Source organism: Rhinolophus sinicus, linkage group LG06 (genome assembly GCF_036562045.2).
Source record: "Rhinolophus sinicus isolate RSC01 linkage group LG06, ASM3656204v1, whole genome shotgun sequence".
NCBI classification, from domain to species: domain Eukaryota; kingdom Metazoa; phylum Chordata; class Mammalia; order Chiroptera; family Rhinolophidae; genus Rhinolophus; species Rhinolophus sinicus.
Window position 1 is genome coordinate 137,114,497 of NC_133756.1, and position 23,956 is coordinate 137,138,452.

The window sequence follows — 23,956 nt, forward strand, 5'->3', positions numbered from 1 at the left end:
TACTTGTGATGTGAGTGGGGAATGAAGTCCTGACACACAGGTTCAGATAGAATGAGTAACACAGCTTTATGTGGGAGCCAATCTCCCTCCAGAGGCCAATGCTCTGGTAAACACAGAAGGTTGTACAGAACAGAATAGAATTTAATAATGAACCAAGTCCCAGAGTCAATCAGGATGGAGAAGGTCCCTGGTCAGGAAGAGGCACAGGTCTGAGGCGAGCTGGTCTGCAAGGAAGAACTTCGGAGAGTCCTGGAGTATCGCGGCTTGCACCTCACAGAGGCTTAGCTGAAGTCCTCAGTCAGACTTCTCACAGCATTGCTCTCGAGTTCTGCTTTTATCCTCTTTTCCTTGGACTTGTTTTCTTCTTAGGTGATAACCAGAAGTTGCTCTGGTGAAGGTGTTTATCACTCAATTTTGTTATGCTCAGTTTCACACAAAAACATGTTTTTCACTTCCCTCTTATCAGTCTCAAACATATGTGTCCATAGTCCTGTCCCTACTAGTAAACAACTTGTATTGCAAACCTCAATCCAACATATATAATACATTTTATACACTCTATACACTATTTTAGCATTACTTAATGATAAGAAAAATCTAGAGACACCCGGAAGGTACATTAGTATAAGCAATGGTTATATCCATTCTAGGAAATATTATACAAGATTTAAATTAAAGGGGGAGATTTATACAGCATCCCATTAAATTATATCAAAAATGTATAATTAGGTAACTAAAGCAAGTTTTAAAATTAGAAAGATATGACTTAATTGTATGGAGTGTATGTAATGTCTAAGGAAAGTTTATGTAATACCTAAGGAAAGCTTTCTAAAGATGTACTTCAAACTAGTAACAGTCATTACATTTGGGAAGGGAAGTGTGGCAGGAAGGTCAAGTACACATGGAGAATTTATGCACTGTTACTTTCAACAAGAATAAAATTATGCATGTGTGAGTGTGTGTGTGTGTGTGTGTGTGTGTGTGTGTTTTAATGCCAAAATAAAAATAAAATGAGTGATTTGAGAAGCTCAGAAGAATGCCAAATGAGATACCATTTGAGTAGAAACTTAAAATATGCACACGCTTTAAAAATCAAAGGCAGTGAGTTGGAGAAATAATAGGAAACTAAAGTATTTGAGGTAGATGTTTACAGTGGAATACGCTTTCAGTGGTAGAAGCTACAAGGGGAATGCCAGATAAACAATTTCGATATGAGTAAGAGCTTCTTTTATGACTGAATTGCTAAGATCTTGGAAAGAATGAGTGAAGGGGCAGTCAGTGATGAAAGACTGTCCACCAGGCTACGGAAGGGCTGGGTATTTTATTTGGCATGAATGGGAAACCATGGGCATAAGTGTCTTTATTTAAATAACAAAGTATCTTGTTAAAAATGGTATTCAAAGAAAATCAGATCGACTGTGCTGGGCAGAACAAGGCAGTACGAACACATTTTATCATCTCCCAACTGGATGTGGTTAGAATCGGCCACATATCTTCTGACAGGGAGGAGTGCTTCTGAGGATAATGAGTCACAGCACAGACAGACATGACCTTTTACTATGAAACATTAGATAATGATTTCTGTTTGTTTTTCCCCCTTTACGCTTTACCACACAATGTTCATGTGTACTCGCTCTTTGGAAGAGGAATTTACCAAGCATACTATTAGTGGCCACTATAATTACTTATGTAGGCAAGCACTAATGCTTTAAAAAAGTGTGTACTTCATTCTTGCCAAATTTGATTGCATTTCTCTTTGCTTCATAATAACATATTAATTCACTTCTTTAATCATGTATTAAACAAAAATTACTGTGCACCTTCTCTGGGCCATTGACTCTGGTAGGGGCTTGGAATAAAAAACAAAACAAACCATAACAGGTGTAACTCTGGAATCCAGTAGGAAAGATAGAAATATGATAATAAATTTAAAAAGAAAACAGTTTTGAAGGACATGAAGACAGAAAATTAAGGCAGAAAGTATATGGAAATGTTAATTTTAAAAAAAATAAATTTATTGGGGTAACAATGGGTAGTAAAATTACATAGGTTTCAAGTGTGCATTTCTATGTATAGCGTCTATATATTACTTTGTGTGCTCACCACCCAAAGTCAGTTCTCCTTCCATCACCATATATTTGATCCCCTTTCCCTCTTCTACAATCCCCCCTCAATGCTTACCCTCCAGTAACCACTAAACTGCTATCTATGTCTAAGAGTTTTTGTTTCTTTGTTTGTTTATCTTGTTCCTTTGTTGCTTTCAGTTTTATATCCCACATATGAGTGAAGTCATATGGTTCTCGACTTTTTCTGTCTGACACATTTTGCTTAGCATAATAATCACAAGATCCATCCATGTTGTCGCAAATGACAATATTTTATCTTTTCTTATGGCAGAGTAGTTTTCCATTGTGTATATATACCACATCTTCTTTTTTTTTTTTTTTTTTTTTAAGATTTTATTGGGGAAGGGGAACAGGACTTTATTGGGGAACAATGGTCAAATTGTTGTCCTTTCAATCTTAGTTGTGGAGGGTTCTGTTCAGCTTCAAGTTGTTGTTCTTGCAGTCTTAGTTGTGGAGGGCACAGCTCAGCTCCAGGTCCAGTTGCCGTTGCTAGTTGCAGGGGGCGTAGCCCACCATCCCCTGCGGGAGTAGAGCCGGCAACCTTGTGGTCAAGAGGACAGGCTCCAACCAACTGAGCCATCCGGGAGCTCAGCGGCAGCTCAGCTCAAGGTGCCGTGTTCAATTTTAGTTGCAGGGTCGCTGCCCACCATCCCTTGCAGGAGTCGAGGAATTGAACTGGCAACCTTGTGGTTGAGAGTCCGTGTGCCAACCAACAACTGAGCCATCCAGGAGGCAGCTCAGCTCAAGGTGCCGTGTTCAATCTTAGTTGCAGGGGGCAGAGCCCACCATCCCTTGCGGGACTCGAGGAATTGAACTGGCAACCTTGTGGTTGAGAGCCCACTGGCCCATGTGGGAATCGAACCGGCAGCCTTCGGAGTTAGGAGCATGGAGCTCTAACCACCTGAGCCACCGGGCCGGCCCGATACCACATCTTCTTTATCCAATCGTCTATCAAAGGACACTTTGATTGTTTCCATGTCTTGACCACTGTAAATAATGCTACAATGAACATTGGAGTACATATATCTTTATGCATAAATGTTTTCTGATTTTTTGGGTCGCTACCCAGGAGAGGGATTGCTGGGTCATATGGTAATTCTATTCTTAATTTTTTTAGGACTCTCCACACTGCCTTCCATAGCAGCTGTACCAATTTACATTCCCACCAACAGTGTATGAGGGTTCCTTTTCTCTACAGCCTCTCCAATACTTGTTATTATTTGTCTTATTGATGATAGCCATTGTAACTGGTGTCAGGTGATGTCTCATTGTGGTTTGATTTGCATTTCCCTGATAGCTAGTGAAGCTGAGCATTTTTTCATATATCTGTTGGCTGTTTGTATGTTTTTTTGGGAGGAGTGTCTGTTCAGGTCCTCTGCACATTTTTTAATTGGAATGTTTTTTTTGTTGTTGTTGTTGTTGTTGAGTTGTTTTTATAAATAGCATTAACAGAATCTTGTGATTGAAAAATATGAGTGGCTAATATATAGAAGACCTCTTTGTTAAGATGACATATAAAGTATTATCTAAAATATGTGAAAGAACTAGCCATGCATGAATGGGGAAGGGAATCTATAGATGTACAAACAGCAGTATAAGGACTTTATTTTATAGAAGAAGCTGAGTTACCTTGAGTTATTTGAAGATTAGTGTGACTAGAGTGTTGTGAGTTAGAGGTTTGTGGATGGAATAGATCATGGGAAAGACTTTGGATTTTATTCTAAGTAGATTTGATGCCAACTAAGAACATTAATCAGGGGGGAAAATTACCATATTCATATTTTGAAAAAAATTATCCTGGCTAATGGTAAAAAATAGATTGAAGGAAGAGTCATCTTGCAAGTACAGGAACTAGTTAGGAGGCTATGACCATATCTTAGATGGATAAGAATGTAAGCAGATGTATGTATATTTGAATTAAATTTTGGAATTAAACCTACAGGGATTACTGATGGATTGAATACTAAAGGTAGAAAAATGGAGATACTGAATATGACTGTGTTTTGGTTGAGACCTGAGAAGCTTGTTTTACTATTAACTGTGATGGGGAAAACAAGAGAAACACAACAATCATTTTACCTATGACGTGGTTAATTTCAAGATACAGATGGAAATGTGAGGGCAGAGAGATATGCAGCTCAGAAGTGTAACTTTGGTATATATACAGGTATTGGTACATATGCAGGTATATATATATAGGTATATATTTGGCAATTATCAGAATGGAGAGGATAAATAAACCCATGGAATGGATGATGACACTAAGGAGAGAGATTAGGTAAAAAAGAAGAGAGAATTTTGAGCACTGAAGAACTACAAGATAGGGATTTTTTTGGAGTCAAAGCCAACAACAAAAATCAATGGTAGGAACATTCAGTGAGGGAGAGGAATGTATACTTCTGCTTCCTGAATTTGTACTTGCCATTTCCTTTCCCTAAAACATTTTCAGGTTGTTGTGTGGCTATTTTCTTCACTCTTTTACGTCTCTCCTACCATGTTTCCCCAAAAATAAGACCTAGCTGGACAATCAGCTCTAATGAGTCTTTTGGAGCAAAAATTAATACAAAACCTGGTTTTATTTTACTATAATATAAGACCGGGTCTTATATAATATAATTAATATACTATACTATACTATACTATACTATACTATACTACCAGGTCTTATATTAATTTTTGCTCCAAAAGACACATTAGAGCTGATTGTCCTGCTAGGTCTTATTTTCAGGGAAACAGGGTAGTATCACCATGTTAGTGATATTTTCCCAGATCACCTAATTTAATATTGACCACACCCAATATTGACACCCCTACACGTTTCTGCTTTATTTATCTTTCTAGCACTTACAAAAATCTAACATATTATGTAATTTACTAAGTAGTTTATTAAATATCTCCACTCTTTAGAATATATAACCCAAGGAAGTAAGTAATTTATTTTATTTTGAAACTGCCATATTTTCAGAATTTAAAAACAATATTGGCTCTATTAGCAGTGGTAAATAATTTGTGGAATTAAATTGAAATAATCGTGGAGTTAAATGAAAATAATAATAATTGATGTTCAATAATTTGCGGAGTTGAATGGAAACATTCTACTGAACTTTTGATGTTGATGCAGGATTGAAACAGTTTTATGAATGAATGGGAGTTGAGGAAATAGAGACTGTATATAACCAGCTGTTTGAGGTAATTTTCTTACTAAAACCAATGGAGGCATTAGCTTTGACAGGAACACTGAGATATCTCCACTGTAAAAGGAGAAAAGATATATACAGATGGTATCAAGGGTACACATTTGACTTGAGGGAGATGAGGCAGTTCCTCCATGTCTAGAATTTTTTTCAATGAACTCTTCAACCTGGTTCAAGTGAAGCAAGAATAAGACTTGTGGAGAAAACGAAGAATTACTAATCATTACGGAAGATGAGGCTTAAAAGGGAAAATTGGTAGGATGGCAAAGTAGTGGGAATTTTGTCATTTTGAATTTCAAATGAGAAGATCCAACCTGTTATGTCAACATCATCAATTACTTTATGCTGCTTAGATGTAGTCAAAGAGAAGGTAATGTGTGTGTTCGATCAGATAGGTTTTTGCTTGTTAATGGAGCTAACAGAGAGAAATGTAATATACATTCCACATGTAATATATATTACTATATATAATATGTATATTACTATATATTACATATAGAATATATATTACAGGTAATTATAATGGCAAAGCATAGAATCTGTGCTGGACAAACAAGTGAAAACAGCAGGAGCCTGGAAGAAGTAAAAAAGGCGGTGACTGTCAAGAATTACCCATCACTATTATAAGGACAAAGAATTGTAGCCATGGGAGTGACAGAATACATGATTTTCAAGTAGATATTCTGAAGGCTTCCTTAATTTTTTTAAGCAAATCCTTTAGACCCTTATTTAACTGTTAATTATCTACACCAGATTCCTTGGAAGATTTCTTTCATTAGTTTCTACATCAGCTCATAGGCTTGCAGTTAATCCCAGGTACCTGGGGTTAACCAGGCAAGGCCACCAATGGTTACTAAGTACATCTTAACTATCCATGCATATACTTATAGGTGGTCTGGTGGACTCTTCTCCCTGGAATTTATACTCAGAGATATAGCAGTTTAATACAGAAGAGATATGGGTTTTTATTTATTTATTTTTTGAAACTTTAAGTCTGAATAGCCTGATTTTAGGAGGGTTTTATTCAGAACAATGATAAAAAATGCTACTGAAATAGACACACGAGGCTTCATCATGCTTGAGTAAAGACTCATTCACAAAATACTTTAATTTCTCTAATTATAAAGTGAATTCCCTTGGGCTTAGTCACGCTTTAGTAATTAGAGTTGTAGAAAAAGAGAGAATTATTTGGTTTTCTAAACCAATTGGCATTTTAGAATCAATAGGTAGAAAGATACAATTTAATCACGCACACACATGCTTACATATTTGCCAACACAGAAGCATGTGGGCACTTGATTTACCAGGAAATACCTATGCTTTAGAGACTTCAAACGGGAAAGGCACAGCATATGAACCAAACATGATATGGTCATTTTAGGAAAATCTACAGAGTCGAACTCATATCTATGCTTTGTAAGAAATGAAATGTTATTCTATTCTTAGGATCCCTGCTGATTTTATATATATATATATATATATATATATATTTTTTTTTTTTTTTTTTAACAAACCTCTCATGAACATGAGTAATATTTGCCTCTCCAAGTCAAAACGGCCCTGTGGCAGTTTGCCCCTAGATCTCAGAGAAAGTCAGAGAGCAACCACAGCTGCCAAATCACTGCGCGCTTGGCCCGCGGAATTCTTATCATACTGAGGTGTTTGTAAGATAAATTAACTGCAGAGAGTGAAAAGCCTTTTCTCTCCTTCAGAACAGCTGGAGCTCAAGCCTCGCTCCTCCTTCCGTCCTCCAAGGGGTTTCCAGTGTGATTTCAACTGTCATTCTTTTCTTCTTCTCCTTAAAGATATTGTTTAGTGTGATTTACTCAGAATAGGTCTCCGCTGCCTCGGTCAAGTGCTTTTCTTTGCATGAATGGAGGAAAATTCCTTACATCTTGGAGCACTTTGGGGCTTGTCACAAATGTCCTTTAAAGTATTATTACAATCCCTGCTTGTCATGAAAACTGAGCAAGGTCAATGTAATATTGATCAATTTTCTCTTTTCTACAAATTAACAATATTATTATCTTAGATTTTAGTTTTTCTCTCATCTGTCAAAAACATAATCCAAATTATTATTTCCAAATGTATTTTGAAAATGTTCTTACAGACACTACAAAGAGTGAAAAACAAGACTGTGAATGAGCACCACGTGTTTTGTTTTGTTTTTTCCCCCCACAGTGTTAATTAGTTGGAATTTATAATACCTTCATCAGAGTCAGGAATATCTGTTAGTGAGTTGAAGTGAGTGGAATAAGTATATATGAGAGTGTTTAAAATACATCTTCTGTGGTATTACTATAATTATTAGTACATAACCATATATTCAAATTAATACATATATCAATATTTCAAATAACTATATTTCAAAAGGAAATATTATTATGAAAAAAATTGTTTAGTTTTGAGTTGAAATGAATAGAAACAATAAGAATTGTCAAATTCTCTATTTTCCTGGGGAAAAAAATCATATTAAAAATGACAGTGAATGAATACACATAGTGAAATGTGACTTATCTGTAATCACAGAATCTCTACAAATATTTTAACCTTGAAAAAGAAACTAGAGGCAGAAAATTTATTAGCCACATAATTTGGTTACCAAATTATGAGCCTTGGGCTCACACATTTTTAGAATGAACTGACATGTCTGTCTGTCTTATCTGTCTGTCTCCACATACGGCTGCACACACAAGCACAGACAAATACATACATAAACTTACATTTACTTGATCTATAATCCTTGAAAGTTCTCCCTCTACATCCAGGGCATTTCCATTTTCATCATTAATTTCCTCCTTGAAAATAAAATAAGGTATAAAATAAAATCATACAGCTGATCTCTAGTACCAAGAAAAGTGAAGATTTTAAAACCTTACCTCCTACAACTATTTTTGTGGTATTTTAGATTTTTATATTTGGAGTAGATTGTTCTTGCCCCTTTAAAAAAGAATGAAGGAAGAGGAGACATGGAAAGAGACAAACAAGAAGGAAATGTGAAAGACGGTGTGTGGCAGGGTATTTCAAAGTCATATTTCATTTTCCCTTAATTTGTTCCAACCTCGTTTAACAGATAAATGAAATTTATGAAATCATAGAACTGGTAGTATGTTCTAATAGCTGACACGGGGGGATTTAAAGATTTGATTTCAGTATCTACTAAAACTAGACTTTCCTCTGTGTATTTATTGAGACACATTGATAATAAAAAAAACAGCCAATTGAAAACTGTTTGAAGTAGCAACTTGCTGACAAGATGAAGAGTGATGCCCCGCCCCCCCCAGCCTGCCCCCACCTCACCCCAGAACAGAAAGTTGGAGACAGAAGGCGAACAGTTGCAATTACAATGTTGCAAATGACCTCCACCAGGTGGCTTGTTGCCCACCAACACTTCTGCTCTCCTTGATTAATAAGCATCTCCTACAGAACCTGGACAATTAAAAAGTGACATTTTACATTTGCAAGCTTGCTTATTAATTTAATCTGTACAAATATAGATTCATAATCTGCAGTGGGTATGCCCATAATTTTCAATAAAAATTACATATGGAAACTGTGGAAATAAAACACACTAGCTACTCAAGATCCCAGCAGTTTAAATATGAAATATGTGCTCAAAGTGCTGGGAAAAAAAAAGTGTCCTATAGCTGCTGATTGCCTTTTTAGAAGTTCTGAGTGAAAGCTTGAATTAAGGTTTGTAACCCCCAAGATGAGACTGCCTCCAAGGGCAATGGAAAAATATTCACTGTGAGCTGTGAGGTGATGTGTGCTTTACACTTCTCCCCCAGATGAAGAAAGGAATAGTCATATCATAAGGCATTATTGGAAGGCCTAGAACATTCACTGGATTTGAATGTCCTGTTTTATTCTTTTATATTATATTAATCTGCTTAATTTATATTAACATAATCTGCTTTCATGATGATGATGATGATGATGATGATGATGATGAAAATGAAGATGATTATTACCGCATTGTCCAATAGTTGGCCAGGTGAAGGGAATCAAGTTAATTGAATGTTGAGAGCATGTTTATTATTTTGTTATGACAAATATCAGTGATGTGAGATTTGCCAAGAATTCCAATCTTCTCTTTCACAAGCATTAAAAAAAAAAAAAGAAAGAAAGAAAGAAAGAAAGAAAGAAAGAAAGAAAGAAAGAAAGAAAGAAAGAAAGAAAGAAAGAAAGAAAGAAAGAAGGAAAGTAAGTCCTCTCTTCCATCCCATGGGCAGAGAAAAATCCAGTGTCTCTCCCTTTAGCAACACCAGGATCCTTGAGGTCTCCCATTTTTTCTAAGAGTGTTTGCTAAGATTCCTTGTTTCCACTAAACACTGCATGCTTCTCTCTCTTCTCTCTGCTGTCTCTCAGTTCTTTAATCTCCTGCGTAGTGACTCTAGAGTAGAAGGCAGCCCTATTTTCAAATAATACCTCCAAAATACAACTAACATGAAAGGAATTCTGAAAATTTGGGTAACTGTGGACTGAGGCACCAGGCACAGCTCAAAACCAATGCAACATTTAACATGTTAGAAGCCAGCCTTATTTTTTACAGTCTCTGTGTCAACCCACTAGGAGGTATTTTCCACGTCCTGTTTCTTTTCCTTAGTTCCCAGCTTCCCAACATTTGCTGAATAATTTCTCTGTCTCTCATATTTGTTCCCTTATTATTCCTTCTTCTTGGCTCTCTAGTAATTCCTTCAGGAAACCTTTCCCTTCTTTTTTTGGATTTTTTAAAATGTAAAAATAAGCCATTTGTTTGTTTAACATTGTACCCTGGGCCCTTCTTTACACATCCAAATAGTTAACACATTTTGCTAAAAATTGAAAAAAAAAAAAAAGAAACAAGAAGAGGAAAAAAATCAAACAACTTTTTCATTCTCTTTCCTCATCTATCATCTTTTACAAAAATACTAATCAGTCCTTCCAGATAGGTGATAATATCTACATTTTTCAAATATGAAAATAAGGCTCTAAAATATTAATGAATCAGCCAAATTCACACAACCAACTAGTCAGTGGCAGAACTTGTATTAATATGAGTCTGTAAAACCAGATCTGTGTGTGTGTGTGTGTGTGTGTAATATTTTAGTCTAAATCTTGTATGAAATATACTATGCAGGACCACCACTCTTAAAAATATCAGACAGAAAACATAGAAGAGCTTATTGGTTGCCTAATGTTGTTAGATAAACAATTTAAACTTTTGAGCTTCATAATGATTTAAATCTATTTTCAAAATTGATTAATTTCCCTTACAATCACATTTCCTATGTTTCCCCCCACATTTCTTCATTTCTCACAAAAGCCTTTGAATTGCAAATGTGGCCTTGAAACGCAGGCAGTTAATTTTGGCTCAATTCAACTTCTGTTGGTAAACTGTTTATGGGCTTGAGATGCAGGGGGTGCAATGCGAAGTTAAACACACTGTTACACATCCGCCCAATAATAGCTCTTTCTTAGTCTTCCACAGATCTTTCATCATATGGATGTTTTAAATATACCAGAGGGACTGTAATAGGGTACCTCTACTCACATGGTGCTTCTTTAATCTTCTATTTTTAGCTTGTATCTCATTTTTTACAAAAATGTACAGAAACATCCTACATACTTGAATAAGAGAACAAGAGGGAGGATAAAAAGATGACATAATATAGTGTTTTGTTTAGCCATCAGAAAAATAAAAGTGACTATTTTTCTTATAACAAATAATTTAAAAAACACTATGAACACAGCAGTAAAAAATATTCAAAGTTCATGAATTGTTGGTTTATTTAAGAAAAATAACAAATGCCTAATACTTAACTATATTAGGAACCAGAAGTACAGATTAAAAGAAGAGACCATTGTTTTGTGTGTGAATCGCTTGCAATTTTTAAATGTATCATCTATCTATCTATCTATTATCTATCTATCTATCTATCTATCTATCTATCTATCTATCTATCTATCTATCTATCTATCTATAGTAGGTTAAATGGTGGCACTAAAAACATATGTCAATATTTTAACCTACAGAAGCTATGAATATGAATTCATTTGCAAAACTAGCTCTTGACAGATTTACTTAAGGATCATCTTGGATTTAGGGTGGGTTCTAAATCCAATGACAGTTGTATTTTTAAGAGTAAAGGGGGATGTTTCAGACTCAAACGCACAGGGAAGAAGGTCATGTGAAGATGGAGGCAGAGATTAAAACCATGTAGCCCCAAACTAAGGAACCCCTAAAGCCAGCAGAAGCTGGATAAAGGAAAGGAAGGATTGTTCTCTGGAACCTTCTTGTCTACTCTTTGATTTTAGACTTCCGGCCTTCACATCTGTGAAAGAATCAATTTTTCAACCTCTCTATTTGTGGTAATTTGTTATGACAGTTCTAGGAAACTATATCTATTTTAAGAATAATAATTCTAGATGCCTGATAAGAATCACAAAACCTATAAGAGACATGTTCAGACAAAGATGGTAAGTATACAAGTTAGTAAAATATTTTATGGAAATTTATGCCGGAATCATTTATTTTTAAGATTATACTGTTTGATAATGTAATTCTGCTTTTAGATTGTCTCTTATGAAAGTAATCAGAAACATGGATCTTGACACCTCTCCCATAAAAGGTCTCATGCAGTTCTGTATATTTTTAAGAAGCTCTCTGAGTGATTATTTGCCAGGTCTTAAAAACACCAATATCTATTGTAATTTTCAATGTCGCTGTTTTATATACAATAAAATATTATGGCTGGTATTTATAATTCTCTTTCATATTTTTTGGAGAATATACATTCTCTAAAATAAGTATGTGTTATGTTTATAATCAGAAACCAACTCTACAAAGACCCTTATGCTGCAATGTGATAAGTACTGTAATGAAGATACACACTGTGTTGTATGAGAACAGGAAATAATAACAATAAATCAGTTTTACCTGAGTTGGGTCATGGTCAGTGATATTTTACAAGGAGTTTACAGTTACACAGAAACTAAAAGAAGGCAAGAGTATTTCAGAATCAGAATAAAATATCAAAGAGATGAAGAGCATGTCTTCATAGTATAGAAAAAATGTATAGCATGTTAACATTTGTGTTAACAGCATGTTATTAGAAGACAATTAGAATAGACAAGCATGAAAAGAAGTTTGTAGTCAGCTTCTGCGTGGTCCTAAATGGTAAAAGTACATTTCTTTAAGAAGCAGCATGACCAGATAAGTGAGTATCTTGGAAAACTATTAGTGATAAGCTAAAATAAGGAGGAGACGTTGAGTTTCTGTCGTTGAGCAGGTAGAAAATGATGAGGATAGGAGGGGAGGAGAGAAAAGTTAAGAGAAATCATGAAGTGATCATCACCTTTATTAAAAACAAAACAAAACAAAACAAAAACACACAAAAAACAACTCTGTCTTATATTACATCTTTGTGCATACCATCTTTTGAAAATGTTAGTGGCCTGATACAAAACTTGTTACAAATCAGGTACCCAGGAATATTCAGGCAATTGACATAATAAACCATGCATGAGATTCACTTAAAGCTATTGTTAAGATGAATATTAATTCTTGACAGCCTATAATGGTCCTCCTTCTTATAGGCCTACAATAATCATCTAGAAAGCTTGTTAAAACATGATTCTAGGCTCTACCCCACAGGAGATTCTGATTCAGAAACTGAATGGATTCAATCATTTGCATTTCTATCAAGTTGCCAGACAACCCTGATACTTCTAGAACTCAAACACATAATGAACGAGAATGCTCTAGATGATATTCTTTGTTATGATTAGAGTGAATTAAAATGTAATTCCTGAAAGCTTGACGGAGACTTACAAATAAAAATCATTTAATAATATCACATAGCAAAAACTCTGCATGTTGCAGCTTCCAGAGCTGATATCACAGCCCAAATATGTCAAGAAGTAGCCATGCTGTTTTTACACTTCAAATTACCCATCGCCAGGAAGCTAGCTTCTCATCTGTCTTTGAGAATGGTGTATCCTGTTTCCAAAATGATTGTCACATCTCTAGAAGTAGGAAGGGGAAAGGGAAGCAAAAGATTGTCAAGGCAGCAAAATCTTTTATTTTCGTTTTCTTTTCTTTTTTTTATTTCTATTTGTGATAGGAGAAAAAAAAAGTTCCTAAAGAGCCAGGAGATTTCTTCCTATATCTCATCATCTAGCTCTATCACATGACACAGCTATCTCTTATGCAGTGGAGGGTGAGAAATTGTATGTGTGACACTCGCACATATACAAAGAGGGAGAGTGGTCAGGTTCTGCCAGTAAGAAAAGAGAGAAGGAAATGGCTAATGGTTAGGCAACCAACTATATATATATATATATATATATATATATATATATATATATATATATATATATATATATATATATCACATCATGGAAGTATAAAAGAAGAGTTTATCTGGTTACAATGGGTCTAAACATCATTCCAGAAGAAGAGAATACATGTACAAAAGACACAGAGTTATAAATGAGTACAAAATATTCAGGAAATGGAACAAAATATATTTTAACTAGAGTATGTAATATATGGAAGGAAACTATCAGGAAACTGAAGCTGAAGAGAGAGAGAAACATCTTTTTTGCAATTATATCTACATGTTTTAGTTATCACACACCTCATCATATTTAGTATGAATTATGCTTTGTCTCAAGTCATGATTGAGGAATTTTATTTCAAAACTTTCAGTAATCATTAGGAAAACGCTTTCTAGATAGAAGCTCCCTTTGCTGATGTGTTCCCACTAAGTCATAAATATTTGGTACAGCTGATTATTCATAAATAGGAATGAGCACATCTTTCCGCTGCACCTTTATTGTTTGCAAGTATAGCCAAATTTATATTTGTGGGCCTCAAAAGCAGTCAGAAGGGAGGAACTACCAACTGAGGGGAGAATTTCATGGTTCTTTCTTTTCATCAGCAGGGAGTATATGGAGAAGAGCTTGTGGATTCAATAGCTGCTATAGTGTCTGCTTCTCTCACATGCTTGTTTATCAGATCCTTAGAACATGAGAAGTAAGTAAACATGAGGCAGGATCCAATCCTCTTGTTATAAATTCCCACCTTGGGAAGTAATAGAAATTCACTCCTCTGGTGAGAGGGTTTTCTTTTGCCCCCAAGTTAACTATGATTGATTGTTATTTTCTGGGATCAGACTCATTTAACATCTCAGTAGGCCTCTGCCAGTGTGTTCTAGAGTGAGAGTGAAAAACAGTGGGGTGAGTGACATATCTGAACCACTGTGAAGTCCTGAAGGGAAAATATTAATATAAATAAAAGGCGGTAATTTTATTATTTTAAAGTGCCTTTGGAGTTTTCACTTTGTAGAATCGAAAACATCATATAGGCCTCATAGCTTTCTCCTCTCTAGCTTTAGAATATCTGACTATATGCAATTTGCAGAATGGCAGGATGTGAAATCACTCAGACTAAGGTTTGCAAAATCAACATAATGCCTATCAGTCAGAATTAGGAAGCAAGAGATCCATTTCAGACCTCAAACAGAATGCAAAGCCATGTATTCCTCTGTTCCTAGTGCAATGTATTTCTGTATGGATACATGAAGTTAATAAAAACTTAACACCTTAATCGTGTATTGGCAGGGCTATTTTTCTCTGTGATTAATGGTCTCACATTCCATGCCAATATTATAGCAAATCCTTCTGAAATGGTCTGCTATTTATTCAAAGTAGGCTAGCCATCCTTTTTCTGCTATGGATTTCTTTAATCACAAAAGATTTCTACTCCTTCAATTATCCATTAAGAGTACAACCCACCCTCTCATTGCCATTAAACTTAGTAAATGTCTTTAGCGTAAATGTATCACATATTGCAATTGTAGATTTGTGTCTATCATATTTTAAACTAAGAACTCCATGAAGGCTGAAACTATGTTTTAGCCATTTCTGATTTTCAGGCATAGGCTCTAAAACTGGTTTAAAAAAATATAAGAAAACACAATAGATGTGCTTAATCAGCTTGAATGAAGAAGTAATACCAATATTTATTGGGGGGGGGGTCAAATAAAATAGCTCCACACCCTGTAAGGACATAAGGACAAGCTAGAATTCCAACTGTGCTTAAACATCTAATGATATGTGGTTATATGATGTGATATATATTATATATTTTATATATACATATATTAATATTATGTATGTGTATGCACACACACACACACAGGGTGCCAAAAATAGTATACACATTTTAAGAAAGGAAAACTCTATTAAAATTGTAATAATATATACCGATAACAAAAGATGAATACAAGTCAGATTTGACTTCTGCAGTTACAAAAGCTGCTCAAAGTGGTTACCATCAGCATGCAGACACTTCTGATTACGGCGAACTACTGCTTGAGCAACATTGACCAAAGTGTTAACATCTCTTAAAATGTGTAAACCTTTTTTGGCACCCCAAGTATAATATGTATATATCTATATATAGATATGTAAATATATAGATATATATAGATATATAATAAACATATAATTGTAGTTGACATTTAATATTATATGAGTTTCATGTGTACAGTGCAGTGGTTAGGCATTTATATAATCTGTGAAGTGATGCCCTGGTAAGTCCAGTACCCATCTGACACCCTACATACTTACTTTTAATTTATGTTCTTAAGGGCTGGAGCTTTATTTCCGTGAATAGATTTCCAGGTTTAGGATTGGTGGGAGAAGAGTTGTATATTTTCAATTTAAAATAATCTTGCCCAAGTGTTTGTAATACTTCAATCTTTCACTCTATTAATATGAGAGAGCCTCTTTTCCCAAAAGATACTTTTCTAGATATCTTTACATAGCAGTGCAGAAGCAATTCTGCCACATGTCCCCAGTGGGCTTCTCATTGGCAGAACTTGAAAGAAAAATATTATGCCAATATCATAGTAGTCACATTGACTGTTGGGTTGATGCAAAGAAAAGGAAAAGAAGAGCTTTAATAACACAGATGCTTCTTAAGAAAATCATCCACGGTCTTTGTGCCAAGATTCACAGGAACTTTATAGTGCTTGTGAATTTCCTGAGGGCAGGTAGGTATTGCATGTGTTCCTCAGGATACAGCTCTCTGTAGTCACCAATTTAAGACTCTGGACAAGCCAAGTAAAAGTCACTCTTATTCAATTTCCTTACCTATGTATAAATAAGAACCTACACTTTGAAAGAGCTTTGACAAATGGAGGGAGGATAATTTAAATATTTCTTCTTTTGATATGCTTTTGAGTTGGAAATCTGACTATATATATTCCTAAGTGTCTTTCTTGGTAATTCACAGACCAGTAAATTTCCCATAGAAATCATTTAAAACTCTTGAACATGGCATTCAAGAGTTTTGATCATTTGAATCTTACCAACTTCTTCAGGTTTTTCCCAATAGCCCAATGAGTGCCCTATATGCAATTAGGATTATATCACTGTTGATTTGTCATTTATATGCACTCAGCACTTTCCCAAATGCATTGTCATTACTTATATTGTCTCTTTGCTTAGAATATATATTTTCCTTTACTGCTTTTAATAATCCTATGCATCATTCAAGGCTTAACACAAATATATTTTCTTCCATGAAATTTTCCATGATTGTTTAACATGAAGTTGATCTTTCCTAATGTCTTACTCCTATCACATTTCACCGTATGTTATCCTCATTTCAATGACTTTTCTATTTTACCTATATATTGCAAGCTACTGGATTTAGGATAATGTGTTGCTACTATCTAATTTTTTCAAAGATTCCTACATGTAGGAGAAACCAAGAAAATATCTACTGGTTCATTCATGAGTATTACAGTAAGACTGCATAATATATTTTGTCATCAAAGGTATCCAGGGTTGAAGACTACCTATATCTTTTACTATCTGTTACCTTGGAGAGATTATTTTGAATCTCTGCTTTCTTGCTTGTAAAATGGATATAATGTAACTTACATTTCTGGATGATTATCAGAATTAGCGACATGTAAAATGTCTGTGATATGACTAAACTTGTACAGGATAGATATTAGATATTATTTTTAAGAATAAATAGCACAAAACTATAGTTATGGCTGTTATAATGAATATTTTTTTAGATATAGACAGAAATGCTGCAAATAGCTTGAATAGAAGTTTGTATTTCAGCCATTTCTGTGTTGTTCTATTTTGTTTTTTAAGAAAAGCAAAACTTCTTGAGATCTCACAACACTACTCCAGGACTTTGAATTTTATGAGGTTTAAATTTGGAGACATTTGACATACTCTTGTAGGATTTTTAAATTTAAAACAAAAAAATTAAAAAAAAAACTGAAATGAAGTTGAAACATTAAAGGGCTTATCCATGATAAGCATCATTGATTTTATTATATATGTATTTAGAATAAACACCAAGAAATATTAGTTATGGCAGGACATCAAAGGAGCCAAAAAAGTAAGGGAGGTTTCCAAGAATCATTTCAGGACACAAGAGCCAGTTTGTAGAGGCTTCCACTGGCCCAATCAAGGACAATTTAAACATCAAATTACATTATAATTATTAGAAAAGAAAAAGGAAGAGATGCATGGTTCCAAGCACTCGCTATTCTATAAAGGCTGCTGTACAGTCAGGCTTTTAAAAAATACTCACTCTAATAATTAATTATAAAATTAAGAAGTGGACAGAATGTATGACATGTAAATTCAGAAAAGGAAGGTACTATACAGCTCTAGGAGGAAATTTCATGAAGGAAGTGAGATGAGGTCATTTTTGTATCTAGATTAACAGAGTAGGTAAAGGCATTCCAGGCTGATGGAAGAATTCAAGCACAAACTAGAAGTGAGAATTGATTCAGCCAACCTACATTTATTAGGCACCTCATTGTGTACTATTAAATAAAAACAATATGGACTCAAGAAAATCAATTCTTAAAAAAATCTATTGTAATCCTAATGTGTTAACCATTAAATCTTTAAGCACCTTCGAGTGAAGGCAGAAAGGGCTTGCTCTTATAGAAAAAAGTAACACAAGGTTAGAAAGAAATGGGTGTGGGGGGTGGGGTGAGCAGGTGGTGTTATCAAACAGATGAACAGGAAATGTTTCTTTACCATCAGCTGATTCTTGGAAGGAACTGTTAAGGCTGGGGAGATGAAGTGTGGTGTCCCATGTTGCAAGGCTTGCTTCACCTCCCAATTTTAGTTTAAGCTCAAGATAGGGTGACCTTCAAGGGCCTGGGGAAGAAGAGAAGCCTGACAGTAACGTGGTCAGATGAAGTTAGTAGTCATTTTGTCCAGATAAGTAAGTAGGGACAAACAGTTCAGCTAATCATTTGTGAGACAAAGAATGGGAATTTGGTGGATTTATGTCACACTTTGTCATAGGTAAACAAAGGGGTTACTGTGAGTCTTATCTTACTCATGTTGGAAGAATAGGTCTTTCAGGTAAGGCATTTCCCAAAACATAAGAGTTTAGGGTGATTGGTTAACATCGATAATTTCCAGGAGCTCAGGGCTCAGGTACAGTGCAGCATCCTCAGAGCAAAATGCTGTGCTAGACAATTAAGATAACCGAATAGTTACATCTCAAAACATTGAATCTGCAAATAAATACCTTCCCACAAAGGAAACTGCAGACCAGATGATTTTATGTGTCAATTCTACTCATTCAGGGAAGAAATATTACCAAACTTCCACAAATCTTTCAGATAATAGGAAAAGAGGGAACACTTCACAATTTTTCTCATGGGCTAAGTATGACCTAGATACAAGCTTTACAAGGATATGATGGGAAAGGACATTTAGAAATGAATTCCTTCTGTGGGAATAAATGTAAAAATTCTAAACAAAATATTACCAAACTGAATCTAACAGAATTATACATAATAAAGAGATTGATTTCAGTGAGAGATTGATTTAATGCAATCATTAATCACACATGTGAGATGAATCAATGTAATTCAGCACATTGTTATTATAAAATATTATAAAAGAAAAATGTATGTGATCATTTCAATGGATGCATTTATGAGATAAGTTTTTGCTGTGCTACTGTTACATTACAAATTACTCCAAAAACCTAATGGCTTACTTACTGTAATAAACGTTATTTTTCAAACTCAGGTTGAAAAGTCATTGGGGTGTTTCTGCTTCAGAGTATGAATCAAATTCAGGTTTGTTCTACATACTGTCTTTCTGTAGCAACATGAAGTTGCAATAGTTATCTGGGGGAATTTCTTCACGTAGCCATTAGCAGGAGAACAAGAGGCTAAAAGTAGTAGACAAAAGACATTTAAAGTCTTTGATATGCCATGTCCACTGACATTCCATTGGAGTGTCATGTGACCAAGTGAATGATGTGGAGATTTCTATTCTGCCTATTTTCACAACGTGGCAAATAGTATAAATATCACCTATGAATCAATTATAAGCAATGGACAAACAAATAGAAAAAAGGCAAGAGACATGAGCAGGTATTTTATAAAAGATAATATGTAAATATCTTTTCTAAGGTGCTCACTTTATGAGTCATCAGTAAAATGCAAATTATAGCTAAACTGAGATACTATTACACAACTACTAGGGTGACTGAAAAAAAATATATTTTTAATTACAATCCTGGTGTTGATAAGAATGTGAAATAATTGGAATTCACCTCTCCTGCTTGACAGCTGATTTGGAAAATTCTTTGGTAGTATTTATTAAAGTTGAACAAAGGCATGCTTTATAATGGAGCAATTCCATATATATATGAAATTGGGAGTTGGTAAATTCGTATATCAATAACAGATTTGAAAAATATGTTTTATATAATTAAAATGAACTAAAAACCATATGGACAGGAGCTTCTATAAAATCAATAGATTAAATAACTGTTATGGGTTGAATTGTATCCCTGCCAGTTACAGTTCTAGGCTACACTTGAAATTATCTGTTTCCTAGTCTACATGTAAGTGTGTGTGTGTGTGTGTGTGTACAAACATATATATATATATATGGAAAGTAATAACGTGCATTGGAAGATGAATATGCACATTTGTAAATGAAAGAAAATCTGATAAAATGCTAACCAACGCTTCCATTAATCTTACTCCTACAGAATACCTGGTTTCCCCTTTTATAAGGACTTTAAATGATAGAATTTGGAGAGGTACTATTAATTAACATTTATGGCTATATTATCCTGGTAAATTATATCCTCTCCGTGGTTCTTAGTGTATTTACCAGAAAATGGAAGGATTTAAATTGATTCTCCTTTCCTCATGAAATTATTTGAAGGCGAATTATGATAATGGGATTAAAAGATAATTATAAATAATAAAAAATGAAACTCTATTCATGATTTCATTTAATGGAAACTAATAAATGGCAAATAAATCCAATACAGAAACCTTATCTATGTAACTGTGAAGGAAGAAGTATTTTACACTAAGTTCTGTGATGGATACAGCAAATATTTAATTATGATATACTCCACACCAAGTCAGTATGTTCTTATAGCGTAATGGCTAAGATGCTAGAATCTGGAGGCTGTCTGATATACCACTTCCTTAATAGAAATATGTTCTTGGAAGTTACTATCCCTGTGACTGTATCTTCAACTGTAAAGGGGGAGTAATGCTAGTGCTTATCTCATAGAGTTGTTCTGAAGATTAGATAAGTAAATATATATAGAACCATCTTGTGTGAAATGTGCTGTCAATGCATGTTATCTAACACTGTGATATGTTATGGTCACTTAAGATAATTTTGGAGATGTGTTTATTGTCACATTCAGGAGAAACAAATTGGGGCATGAAGTAAAGTTGTATAATTAAAATTAGATGAAAATGAGCCTTACTATTCATTATTTGGCTTTGCTAGAGAGACTGAAAGGAAACCTGGGGCATTAATAACTGTCTGATTACTGGCTGATTACTGATCATTAGTGAAAATCTCAAGACCAAGGAGAAATATTAAGATTCTTAGCAGTGGGACATTCCAACTTCCTTCAAACAAGTATAACATAAAGAGGGCTAGAGACGTACATTTTAAAAATGAGAAAAAACAAAGAATTGTACTAGAAACCTATTGTAGATGATACACATTTACTATCCCTGAGGCCATTTATAGACCCAGTTCCTTTGTAATTTGGCAAAACTACTGAAAACACATGAGGTTTATCAGGAATATAAATTTTACATATTTTAAAATGAATTATAGGTCCAAAGCGTTACATAGTTTGCTCCATTTAACACATAGCAATCTGGGTGAGGTCAGTGCTAATATTGCATTTTACAAACAAAGAAACTAAAGATGAGAGAGTTTGAGCCATTTTCCTACAAATTTCTAATTTAAACTTGTCAACCCAACTGTTATTAAAAAATGATTCATACTATGACTTTTCTCTCAGTGAAGGGCTATGTCCAACAGTCGCCTAAGCCAGAAACACGGTTTCATTAATAACAAACGGCCTCCCATACTTTCCCCATAACACACACACAGACAAAATATTTTTTAAATTATATATTATTGATTTAATTTTGCATGTTTTACTGAAATCAATCCAAGCTTCCCTGTTTCCACTGCTTCTAATCTAATTTAGGCAGCCTCAATCTTTTCCCTGGATTATTGCCAAGGTAACTTCCTTAATAGCCTCCGTTTCCCCGCCTCCAATTCACTCCTCAGTTTTTAGCCAGAAAAATATTTCCAAAACATAATTCAAACAGTGTCACTCCCCGTTTAAAATCCTTCAGTTACTTCCCCTTATTTTTTTCAAAACAATGCGCAGACTCCTAACCATCACTTAATAGTCTTGCAGAATCTTGCTAACGCTTTCCACATCATTTCTAATGCAAACCTCCCACCACCCAATTAGGACTTTAAACCATCTGACATTTATGCACTTTATTTTTAATTCAATAAGCTCATTTTCATTAGTATTTACATAAGCTTTCCCCTTTAATATAGTTAGCGTCTACTTAATCTTTCAAAGAGCACCTTACATATTTTATATTACTTTCTCCAGGAAGTTTTCCCTGGATTAGCGACTCTCCTATAGTCCTATATGCTTGCTCCAATTAATCATTTTAACCTTTTCCTGCCAGTTACAGTTCTAGGCTACACTGGCAATTATGTGTTTTCCTAGTGTACATCCCCCGCCCCTTACACACACACACACACACACACACACACACACACACACACACACTACTCCATCATTCATTCTTTGAATAGGACCTTAGGGGAGTAACTTTATCTCTCTGAGTGCAATTCTTTTATATTTGCAAAACGAGAATTACAATACCTGTCTTCTTTCAAAAATCATATGAGAAAATGGAAAAACATATGTGCATAATGTATGATACTGAGATAAATAAGTCTTTCATAGTAATTTTTAACAGTCTGTTCAAATTTCACTCCGATTACTGTATTTATTGGCTGAATTTCATAGATGTTTTGTTTATTCCAATGCCTCTTTAATAGTAATAGATACTCTTAGACATGTTTGGAAAGGGTGGCTTTTCAATGGGTTTCCTTCCCTTTAAATTAGGGGTGAAACAAGGTGCCTACGTTCTGCTCCACCTCTACTCCCAAGTTTCCCCCTACTCTCATGTCAGAACCTACTTATGGCTTCGAGATACATTGGTTCAAATCATATCTCTTGCTGTAAATCTTCAAGGACCTTGGAAAAAGCTGTGGTGATGTCATGAAAATATCTGTTTTCCAAGAGGTACCTGATAAACTATGTTGTACGTGTAGAAGATGTGCGGTATTATTCTGGAAGCTCTCTGTAGTCTGGATAGCCCTCAATGCAAAATGAAACCTTTATTATAAAACAGTTTGCTTTACCAATTTTTTCCTTTTCCATGAAAGAATAAAAACAAAACATCCTAATAGTTAAGGTTTCAATTAATCTAGATATTGCTTGAAGTTCAAGGGCTTGTGATTATGACTACAGTGTCTGATGCCAAGTGGAAGTGTGGGGCGCTCATGCCTTTTCTTTCTGTGTTAGACAGGACTATGAAGAGCTAGAAAAGCAGCTGAAAGAAGTCTTTAAGGAGCGAAGCACCATCCTCCGCCAGCTGACAAAGACATCAAGAGAACTTGATGGAATTAAAGTCAACCTCCAGGTGAGATGAAAACCAATTTCCCAGCAGCAAAGGATGAGGAGTTACCTGGTTTGTCTCAATGGATTAACATGTAAAGACTCCTGCATTTATTTATTTATTTATTTTTTTACCAGTTCTCTATAGTTTTCTAGGCTGGACCACTGAAGTGATTATTTATTATTATATGAGCTTTGAAAGGAAATGTCATTTGAAATGCCATCTGGGAACCTGTGGTTTGCAAATTCAGGAATGATCAAATCATGTGCTTAGCAAAGCCATCAATTTCTCACAGCTTCTAAGATCAATTTGACCCCTGTGTTTTTTATATTATGAAATAATGACAAGTAAATATGATCGAGAGTTAAATGAACAGAGGAATGATCTCTAGAAAAGAATTTTAAATTCCACAAAGGACAGTTCTGAATTTCTTTAATAAACCTCATTCATTACTAAAATGGGTAAGTGCCTTGGAAAGGAGAGTGTCATCTGTAAAACTGTCTTAACATTCAGTGAAATCTCAAAAACCAAGATAAGATATATATCTGATTAGAAAAATTTTCTGAAATATCTGATATTTTCATATGTGGTT

The 23,956-nt window shown here is 34.7% G+C and overlaps 1 protein-coding gene across 6 annotated transcripts in view; it reads left to right on the forward strand.

Moving 5' to 3' along the window:
• Positions 1-23,956, forward strand: part of LUZP2 (leucine zipper protein 2) — a 464,261-nt gene that overhangs the window by 220,364 nt on the left and 219,941 nt on the right. For 4 of the 6 annotated variants that reach the window (XM_074336147.1, XM_074336145.1, XM_019742591.2 and 1 more), the window contains one exon: positions 23,275-23,388. In XM_074336147.1, coding sequence (XP_074192248.1) covers positions 23,275-23,388 — 114 coding nt within the window. Of the gene's footprint in view, positions 1-23,270; positions 23,389-23,956 lie in introns of all 6 variants that reach the window. The other 2 variants (XM_019742592.2, XM_019742593.2) reach the window with 1 other exon arrangement.